Source organism: Dipodomys ordii, unplaced genomic scaffold (assembly GCF_000151885.1).
Source record: "Dipodomys ordii isolate 6190 unplaced genomic scaffold, Dord_2.0 Scaffold12, whole genome shotgun sequence".
Classification (NCBI taxonomy): domain Eukaryota; kingdom Metazoa; phylum Chordata; class Mammalia; order Rodentia; family Heteromyidae; genus Dipodomys; species Dipodomys ordii.
In genome coordinates this window covers 5115740-5126959 of record NW_012267228.1, presented here as the reverse complement: position 1 = coordinate 5126959, position 11220 = coordinate 5115740, and the positions used below count along the sequence as shown (strand labels likewise).

Genomic DNA, 11220 nt, shown 5'->3' with positions numbered 1-11220 from the left:
TTACTTCACTTAATATAATTTTTTCCAAGTTTTTCCATTTCCTAACAAATGGGGCAATGTCATTCTTTCTGATGGAGGCATAGAATTCCATTCACAGTACATTCTTGATTAACACACTCACAACCTGCTAAGATACCAGCTGTTGAAAAGAACTTGACAGTCCCAACAGGGAATTTGGTTATAAATTAAGCTCAGAGGGTTTCCAGAGGCCAGCTCCATCTTGAAAGGGAATTTGAAGAAGGAAAATTATCCTACTGAGATGTACTCCTGTGCCAGGGTATGGGGTGTCTGTGTTACTTGGATTTCTAAATCCCAGTAACTCCTGGCGCTCTTGAAATACGGCAGTTTCTTAACACATTTGTTGAATGGATGAACTAGGACTATGGGAAGCAGCTCAGTGTTACATCATAAAGTAAAAGAATATCACAGCGAGAATTATCACTGCTTAAAGTCAGTCTGAGCTCTGATGCTGAGTTGGTTAATTTTCTTTTTTTGGGGGGGGTCTTTCTCTGTGGGATGGGAGAGTTGTGCTTAATATTCTTTTAGTCCTTAGGATATAAGGTCAAATCCATTAGAACACAGAGACCTTTGTCCCAAGATTGTTTTAAACTTGGACATGCACTACAGCAGAATGCATATGCCTCTCAGGCCAAACCATGATACTGACATGTATCAGCATGTTTAAGCAGACTTGCAAGCTAACATTTCATGGCTGAGGGATGGAATGAAGGAACTATGTTTTTGCACAAATAAATAGTGTCTCAGTTCTGCTCTGAATGAGAGGTGTAGTCCTTCCTGGCAGTGTACAAGCAAGAAGCTGCTTTGTTTTATTTTGTTTTAATCCAAATTCTGTGGTTTACTTCACAAAGTTTCATACAATGTGACCCCAACTCATCTATCCATGCTCTGTATAATGAATGCTTTCTATAATCTCCCTTCTAATCATTTTGTGGGGTTTTCCTCCCTCCCTCCCTCTCTTCCTTTTTCCCTCTTTTCCCTCCCTCCCTCCCGCCCGCTTTCCTTTCCTTCTTTCCTTCTTTCTTTCCTTTCTCCCTTCCTTCCTTCCCTCCCTCCCTTCCTCCCTCCCTCCCTCCCTCCTTCCTTCCTTCCTCCCTTCCTTCCTTCCTTCCTTCCTTCCTTCCTTCCTTCCTTCCTTCCTTCCTTCCTTCTTTCCTTTCTTTTCTTCTTGCAATCCAAAAGGAGATATGGATATTTCAAAGAGCATGAAGAATTAGCAACTAATGTAGATCTAGAATCATAAACTGCTAACTCTCCGGTTTCCATCAAAACTCTTTGCTTACCCCTCTCCTTACCCCAGGTTCTGTTTCCAGTTTCTGTGTGACTACTTCCACCCTTCCGCCTTGGTGTCTTCCGTCTACCCACAGATCTATGCAGGTACCAGCTTCATGTTTTCCCTCTTCATTTGCACATGGATCATAGTTCCTTGGATCTCTTGCTCTGTAATCTTTTTGTAGCTTCCACATTCAGGAACTTTCTCTCCTTTCTGTGCTGCTGTAGGAATTCTCTGCCCACAAAGATGATTTGGTATTAAGTTTGTCTAAAAGAAAACTGTCTATAAGTAGTTTACATGGAAAGGTGTTCTTTGCTCCCCTATCAGGAAGTATCTAACTGCTGACACTGCTGTCTCTGCTTAGGTAAAGCCTGATGCCAAGACTCATTTTGTCCATCTTGGTGCCTCTTTGGTTTTGGGAAGTCAGTTTCCATCCTAGTGTGAGCTAGTCATACCTAGAGGAGGCTAATGGCTCCAGGTATCAAATGGAGGAAAAACCATGCCTACTTCTCCCTTTCTCCCTTTCTCTTTCTTTCTAAGACAGCAAAAGCTAAAATTTCCAGAACCACTTACTGCAAGTTTCTGACCTACTCATGTACCTCACGACTATTCCTACACGTAACAGAGTCTGAGATGCACACACCTGGCCCCGGGTACGATCAGTGACAATCTGTTAGTCCACACCTCAGCACCCTACACCTAGCCAGGAAACTAACTGGCAACAACAAGCTAATGGTTGGGCAGTTTCATTCACAATGACCTTTCCTTTCCAAACTCACCTTTCCCATCCGGAGGGTTCTTCTTTCACAGATGGGAAACATGCCACGTGAGGTCCAATTCCTTCCATACAAGCCTTGGGTTAGTCCTCTGCGAAGGTGTGATATCTGTCATGACCCCTCACGTGCTATTGATCCTTCTATTAATTTTGGGAGTATCTGTGGCCAAGAGCACTATTCTGGTGAAGTGTTGGAAATCAAAACCTGAGTATGAATCCTAAATTTGGGGTGAGTGCCTATTTCATCCTGCCTTGTGGAATGGGATGAACATTTGAATGCATTAGGGAATCAAAGCACTGGAAATGGCATTTGACATGTGGCCTGAACTCAATGACACCAATTCTCCAGCTTTGGTTAATATCACTCTTTAGCAATTTGGATCCATGTTTCCTTGTTACTCTAAAGGTTCTTTGGATGACATATATTATTACTTCAAACAAGCCTGCAGAATCGTGTACATAGTAGTCACAGTATTTGCTAGGTTGATGAGCAGACCTAAATAAGAGGCAGCAGCATCCATAGCTCAATGGTGGGGCAGCAGCTTTTTTTCAGGAGGGAGCGGCACACTGTGAATCACTTCGCTTTTGCCTCTGCTTTCAAGATGATCAGGGACCCATACTCACCTGAGAGCGAGAGGTGTTCTCATTGTGAACCATCTGAGCTCTGACTCCTGAGATTCCGTCCTGCTGTTTATGCATTGTCCCCTTCTACTACCAGACAGAAAACTGACCAGTGTTCAGCTCCAAATCAAGAGGCAGATTGATTTCTGGGACTCAGATTCTTTGCCTTACCGTATCAGCTTGTATCTCCTCAAGCCACTGAAAAGAGACTTTCTCCGTCAGGGCCAAGGTGCCTGAAAGGAATAGTCTTGGCTGTGATACATTTCTTTGCTTGTGCCATCTCTGATGAAACCCTCTCTTCCCCAAGCATGTGCTCCACAGGTATGTGAGTTAATTGGCACCAAGTGGTACAAACTCCAAGTATATTATAGACATAAAGAAAATACACTTTAAAAGTTAAGGGCTGTCTAGCCCATACCATTGGCTCATGCCTGAAATCCTAGCTACTCAGGAGGCCAAGCTCTGAGGATCACAGTTTAAAGCTAGCCTGAGCAGGAAAGTCCACGAGAGACTTATCTCCAATTAAAAAGCAAAGGGCAGAAATGGAGATGTGGATCAAGTGGTAGAACAACAGCTTTGAGTCAGAAAGCTAAAGGACAACACCTAGACTTTGAGTTCAGGTCCCAGTACACACAAACACGCACACACATACACACACTCACACTCATTTACACACACACTCATTCACTTCTCTTCCTCTGTTTTTCCAAGCTCTCTTTTCTCATCTTTTACCTTTATGAACATGTTCCTTCCCATTACATATTAATCACCCATTTCTCTCTTCTGCTCATTGATTGGTTTTGCTCACCTGTGGGCCATTCCATAAAAAGGTCTGGCCATCTCCTGGAGTCATAAAACTCCATGCATCAGTTCCACCAGTGTGGGCCGGTAAGCCCTCAGACGGAGAGTGTGTCCGCCCCTCCACTAATCACATTGCCAAATGGAGTTTGCTCTCATTTGCTTAATCGCTCAGCTGTAATTGAATCCTGATGGGAAGCTGGCCTTCCATCCAAAGTGATTCTGATTTTCCTGCTGAGAAGGTGGTAAAGTTGCTTTGCTGTGTTTTGTTTTTCTCTCTAGCAGCCCCCAGGACAGTTTGCAGATGGTTTCATTCATCCTTCCCTCCTGTCTAAAGACTTCCAGACTCGGAGGAATTACAGTGTGGAACTAGTAGTAGCCATTGCCTGGAGACACCATTGCCCACCCCCCCCCTCCCCGGTTCTGTCTCTATCACCATGATCACCGCATAGTTTATAACCAAGCCTAATGATCCATCCCCTCCCTTTCTCACCTTTATGGCTCCTCAAGAAGTTGACCAGACTCTCAGTGCATAAAACCTGCCCCTTCCTACAGCAGATATGATGGTACCTAGGAACATTGATCAGAATCGACTCCCCTTGGCTACTGGCTGCATCTTCATTCTCCTGTGGCATGGTTTGCAAAGACTGGTCCTCAGAGAAACAATGTGTACAACATCCCTTGGGAATGTGTGTATATGTGCGTGCGTGCATGCGTGCGTGTGTGTGTGTGTGCGTGTGTGTGTGTGTCCATGCTTTGCTTTTTCACTCAAAGCTGCCTCTTCTACCACTTGAGCCATGCCTCCACTTGTGGCTTTTAGCAGATAAGAGTCCTTATAGACTTGCCTGCCTGGGCTGTCTTCAAACAGCAATCATCATATCTTAGCCCCCTGAGTAGCTAGAATAACAGGAGGGGGACAGCAGCACCTGGATCACCTGGGAACATGTTAAAACATTCACATTAGGTGTTTGGTTCTAACCCATGATACTTGTATCCATTCAACCCCTAACAGCTATGCTAGGAAGGAAAGATATTCCCTCAAAGGAAAGAAAGGCATATGTTCAAACCATAGAGTGATGGATATGCATTTTGTGGGGAGATACTTGAAGGTAATGTAAATGTTCAGGTTTGAATCATTATCACAATGTTTTAGTGATAGAATGTTTTCCCTTATCTCCTCCAGACTTTCAATTTGGAAACATCCAGCAAGCAAATTTCTAATCTCTTTTCTCACGTGTTCACGTGTGCATCCTGGCATTTATTTGCAGTGGTAGAGGTTCGTAGATTGCCTGGTAGATTCTTTGGATAATAATTCACTGGTATCATTTTACTGTCGATAGTGAATCACTTCCTGTATATGTAGGGGTTTTGTTTCTTTTTTTTCTCCAGACACTTACTTCTTGCTTCTTGACACTGAATGATGATCCAGGCTGAATCGTGTCTGAGCCTTGCTCTAGTCTTAGAACAAACCATGTTTCAGGGGAGACATTGTTCTCATTGTTGAAAGGTGGTAGAGCAAAGCCAACAACCAGGCCTAGCCGTGCTTAGTGCCATGTGTGTCACAGAATCTACCTCCTCTCTGAGGAGAATGCTAGCTGATAGGAACTAAGATATGTGAGCACTCTTCTTCGCTACAAAACGTGGAATCGTTTGTCATTGTGTGGATGGTTCTAGCAATGTCAGTTGGGTCAGTGGAGTGATGTACGTGTTAGACGTACATGTTTTGGGAGCCTCAGAGAAGACTTTGTGCGCATTAGAAGTTGAAAGCCACCTGTGTAGGCAAAAACTCATGGAGATAAAAGTATCATGGAGGTTTAATTCGGGGAGAGGTTAGAGTTTATAGTTTTATGTTGTGGAAGCCTAGCAATACCCACCCAGTTGTCTGTACACTAGGCATACAGTCGTTCACTACAGATATGCCCCAAGTACCTTACAGAGATAGAAAAGCATTCCTCTTGTTTCTACCTCTAATCCATCTTTCCTTTGAATGATCAATATAATTTTTCCCACAAATTCATTGTCTACTCTTTTTCTACATCAGCCTGCCTACCTGCTTTCCTTCCTTCCTTCCTTTCTTTTGGCCTTCCCTTCCTTCCCTCTCTACCCTCCCCTTCCTTCCCATCTTCTAGCCTCCCCTCTCTACCCTCCCCTTCCTTCTTTCCTTTTTCTTTTTTGTGTACTGGTTCTGGTGTTTCCATTTAGGAGCATCACACTCTCTCTGCACATGTTTATTCAAGGCTGGTGCTCTACCACTTTATCCATAATTCTACATTTAGGTTTTCTCTGGTTAATTGAAGATAAGAGCCTCATGGACTTTTATGCCTGGGCTGGCTTCATTCCACAATCCTCAGCTCTCAGACTCTTTGAGTAGCTAGAATTACAGACACATCTGTCTGTGCCTGGCTACATCGGTAGTTCTTAATGTGGGTGATGCCAATTACCAGATCCAGGGGCCACTACTCAGGAAAAGCTAGAATAAGATGAAGCCCACCTATTGATTCATGGAGGGCTACATATTTTCCCAACTTGAGATTCATGTCAGAAATACCAGGATGACTCTGAGAAGTATAGAGCCCAAAGGTCTGTTGGCTGCTCCCTTTCTCTGACACAGAATGGGCAACCGTAAATACTTGCCATTGTTTTCCAGAGGATTAAATAAAATAACACAGGTAAACCGTGTAACAGCCTGGGCCCATAGAGAGTAGTTAATTAATAAAGGTTTGGTTTACAAAATAAATGATTTGTAGAAGCGTCTGTTCTAGCCTCGGACCTGGTGGCTCATTGCGGACTACGCAGAATTTGAACCTCCTACATCTCCCAACTACTTGCCCCAGTTTCTTTGATGACTGATGTGGGAACTCCATTGACATTCTGCTTTTCTTTTCTTGAACAGGTGGGCTCTGCATTGCCCAGTCGGTGAAAATCCCCCAAGAGCGCAAAGACAGGACCATTGACTTTGATAGAATTATCAAACAGCTCCTGGACACCCCCAACTCCAGGGCCGTCGTCATTTTTGCCAACGATGAGGATATAAAGTAAGGATGACTGCGGCAGTTCCTTAGGATGTGCGTGGGATCAAGACCCTGGCGGTGAAGGGGAAAAGATAACATCAGAGCAAAGCTCTCTATTGCCACACGGGGAGTTATGATCAACACAGAAGTGGCAGTGTGTTGCTGGTCCTGGACTCTCTTGGGTCAGAAAAATATGTGTTCAAATACCCGCAAAATGAAACAAAGATTATGACGGGTGCAGGTGGCTCAGACCTGTCATCCTAGCTATTCAAGAGGCTGGCATTCAGATGAGGAAGGCCCAAAGCCAGCCAGGGGAAGAAAATCCCATGAGAGTCCATCTCCAAAATAGCCAGTAAAAAGACAGGCTGGAGGTGTGACTCTGACGGTAGAGTACCAACAAGCCGGAGGATCCTGAGTTCAAATTCCATTGCCATCTACAAGCAAACACTAGCTCTTTTAAATCTCAGTTTTATTAAAAACCATACCCAGTGATAGTGTGATTTGATCTAAAGAATGCCTCCTAAAAAAATGTAAAAGAAAAAAAGTCTCACAATCCTTGCTAATGTCTTAAACTTTTTGTGCTAGAAACAAAAGAGTCACGCCTCTGTGTCCTCCAGTCTACTTGTCTTGTCCTTTTCCTCACAGTGATCTCCCTCAGACACAAAGGTCCACTCGCAATCTTGACTTTCCTTTCTCCCTAGTGCTTTCGCAGGCAGCCAAACCACACTGTACTAGCCGGAAAACACACTCCTCCGATTCTCACTACCAGTCTGGCCTACCACCTTCCTTCCTTCCTCCCGCTTTCTCTTCCTTTTTCTTCTTTCCTTCTTTCAGGCAGTAGAAGCAAGTGAGCCCAGGATTTTACTTTGCTAGGCAGGCACTCTGCCACTTGATCCATACCTTCAGTCTTCATATTTTTGAGACAGAATCTCACTTTTAGCCCCCAAAAGTCCTGGACTGTGCTCCTCCTATTTCTGCTTCCTGCTATTGCTGGGATGGATGAAGAACATGTGTTACCATTACCACATTCATTCTGTTGAGATGGGATCTTATGGACTTTTAGGCTAAGCTACCCTGGGACTTTGATCTTCCAGATCACAGCCTCCCAGTAGCCTGGTTGACAGATCACACACCGAGCCCATCTATTGCCTGAGTCGGCCTCTCCTAAACTTTTTCCCTGGCTGGGATCAAGGCAATCTCTACCTTGTGCTTAGTTAGGTTGACAGGCATGAGCCACCAGTGTCCAGCTCAGAATCTTTATCTCTGTTGAATTAGAGTTAATGACATATGATTGAAAAGTTAACAAGTACACTTTGTAAGTGTCCTGTTCAAGTACATGTCTTCCATCCTGTCCACTTGCTGATAAGTTTTCCCCTTCAGGTAGCATGGCCCCATTATCACTTTCTTGTGTATATTTTCCCCCCTGGGGACATTCTGTGTTTGCTTCTTCTTTCCTATCTTCAAACATGATGAACATTCTTTCATGTGTCCACTTTGTACCTGACTTGGCACTACTCAGTACTTTTACCACAGAGGCCCTGAATGTCTGCACTGATGGGCTACTTTGAATGGCCATGCAGATCTCCATTTTAAATATGGACTGTAATTTATCCAACAGCTCCCTTGTCAAATGGCAATAAAATTCGATGATAAGCTTTTATAGTTATGCATACTGCTGTAGTAAAGTTCCATTGCCATAAATATGCATGCACAAATGTAAACATGAACACACATAGTTGTGTCATTCAATTGTGTTGCATAAGACCTGAATATATATTAATGCGATGCACATATATAATATACAAATATAGTACTGAATATGTTTGTCTTAAAAGAACTTAGAAGACCAATTACAAGAAAGTACTAGGACAAAGATGTGTGCATTCTTGAAAATTATGAATGTGTCTCCCAGAGACATACATATCACATATGCAGTTTGTCTTTGACCAATATGAAAGAGTTGTGGTTTCAGTTTTTGTCCATCTTGAAATTCAAAGCCATGGGTCACTGAATTTGAAGATGAGCGTCTTTTGTATTTGCTGGACCTGGGACTTGAACTCTGGCCCTGGGCACTGGCCCTGAGCTTCTTTTGCTCAAGGCAAGCTTTCTACCACTTGAACCATAGAACCACTTCCAGCTTTTTTGAGTAGATTATTGGAGATAAGAGTCTTACAGAGTTTCCTGCCCAGGCTGGTTTTGAACCATGATCCTCAGATCTCAGCTTCCTGAGTAGTGAGGATTACAGGCGTGAGCCACTGGTGTTTGGCTGAGCATCCTTTATTGAGTAAAATCAAAAGACCCGGGGTATTGTTTGTTCTTACTCAGATTTTCCTTCTGTGGTTCTCACCAGCCTTCTACTCTTTTGTCTCTCTCTAATCTGTGCATTGCACAGAACACACCTGAATCCATCCATCATGCCAGTCTGAAGCTCTGATCGCAGGCACACAGGAGACAGTAATACAACATGTGTAATTGTCACTGTATTCTGACACTTAGTCAAGCAATGTCTCTCCTTGCTCAAGTTCCTTCTGGAGACTACCGACTCTTTGTAACTCAATTCCCCTATTAATGAGATGAAAATCCTCTCCCATTCTCCACAGGAATGTCTGGTCTTGTTCTACCTTCTGAATCTCAGAAGGCCCCAGGGAGGTCTGCTTCAGTCTCCAGCCTGGCAGGTCTTGTGTCTTCTCTTCTGTCTACCTAGAATGCTTCTCCTTCCTGACATCTTCATTCCAACGCCACTTCTACTGATTAGTTTGCCAAGGAAGCATTCTCTGAAGAATGTTGCTCTAGGAAATTCCTCATACCAAAGCGACTCCTTAGTTTATGTCCATAGTGTAAATTTATATTATTGTTGGCTTAATCATCTCTATCAGCCTTCTGCGTTACTCTGTAAAGCGTTAGTAGCTATCCTAGTGGTAAGCTAGTAATACATCTTTAATAAATGACATCAGATGAGTGACTTGGTCCAAGGTCTAGTACTTAACAACTTACATGTAAGCTTTTCTGAATTTCATCAGTGATTTAAAATTTGGCTCTGCTTCACTATTCTTTCTACTACCTACCTATCTATCTATGGTATTTGGGGCCTTGTTTTTGCTTGGCAAGCATGGTACCACTTAAGCAACAACTCCAGTTTATGTTTGCTTTAATTTATTTGTCAGATAAAGTCTCACTATGGCCTGAGGCCAATCTTGGAATGTGATCCTCCTACATCTACCTACTGTGTAGCTGTGATTATAAGTGCGTGCCATCCTGTTTGGTTTGTTTTTGTGCATGGAGTATTGTGAGGATTTTTTGCTTGAGTTTGCCTGTAACCATGGTCATTTAATCTCTGCTTGCCATGGAGCTGGGATTACACGTGTACCCCACCATGCCCTCACCTTATTTTTTTAACATTTTACACATACCCAGGTGTCTACCTAAATTGTGTGGTGGCTCTTTTAGTAGGTTCAAATTAAATCTCTTGTGAATTTTCCTCATCATATCTTTTGTCTCTCTGTTGAAATTTACCTTCAGTGTCTCTTTTAATTAATTAATTAATTTTAATTATTATTGTAAAGGTGATGTACAGAGAGGTTGCAGTTACATAAGTCAGGTAAAGAGTGGATTTCTTTCTGAACAGGGTCACCTCTTCCCTCGTTTTCACCCAGTTTTTCCTTCCCAACCTGCCTGCCCCACCCCCCAGCTGGATAGTTCATTTTCAACATGTGTAGTGAGTATCATGGCTGCGTTTTGATGTCTCTTTTGTGTGTGCTTTTCTCTAGGGAAGTGACCACTCTTAATATAAATTTGATTCTTATGAAATGCTGATTCTGAGGGTTTTAGAATATTTTCTCTCACTCTATGTTTTAACAGTTTGTGAGATTTTATTGGCTTTTGTCCTCTAGTCTGTTTTCCCGCCACACCCCATATCAGCAGTAGGCTTCTTTCTTAATCCTCTCATAAATCCTTCTCGTGTCTATTTTACGCCTTTGCTAAATATGGAATATACTGGTAAGATGTGCTCTCCCATTTATCTTTAAAATGCTGGCAGCGCATGAAAGATATACTTCAGATAGCTCTTGTGATTGTAGTCATTTTTACCTGCTGGTGGTGTGCCATCCTAATTCAGGATGAAAATTAAAGTGATCACACTGTTCTTAGGTTGGGGTACCTTGTGAGTGTCAGGGTACAGTATGCTGTGACTCGTGGCAGTGGTAGCAGTAGTGCTTTCTGAGCTCCGTCATGAGTCAAGTGTATCTGTGTCTTCCAAAATGAGATCTTCAGAGAGTGAATGTCTGAGGAGTCCCGACAGCCTGCAGTGTTAACTGTGTCTCTTCTTTCGTAGGATTCATATGGTAGATTGAGAACTTTGAAATTTCCCAGAACATTAACTTCACATACTTTGTGAGACACTAGCAGGGAGAAGATATTAATACCTAGATGTTACAGGCTTAATCAGCCATGGGTATTGATCATTTGGATTTTGCAAAAAAAGAAAATATTTACTAACACCATTCTGAGTATAAAAGTAGCGTGCGCGCGCACACACACACACACGCACACCCCAACTGTATTGGAAAAATAACATACTGTTTTAACATAACCTTACATTTGACATTATCTTTGGTTATCTAGAAAAAATTATGAATTAGAATAACCACGAACAATAATTTTAAACAGTCTAGCATAGATCCAGTATACTAAACACTCTGAAAAAACCACTAAGAAAATACTGGTAC

At 42.7% G+C, this 11220-nt stretch overlaps 1 protein-coding gene across 2 annotated transcripts in view; it reads left to right on the top strand.

Annotated features, from left to right (window-relative positions):
* The window catches only part of Grm7 (glutamate receptor, metabotropic 7), a 595106-nt gene that overhangs the window by 291861 nt on the left and 292025 nt on the right, over nucleotides 1-11220 (top strand). For both annotated transcript variants that reach the window (XM_013010417.1, XM_013010416.1), the window contains exon 3: nucleotides 6379-6520. In XM_013010417.1, the coding sequence (XP_012865871.1) occupies nucleotides 6379-6520 (142 nt within the window). The remainder of the gene's footprint in view (nucleotides 1-6378; nucleotides 6521-11220) is intronic.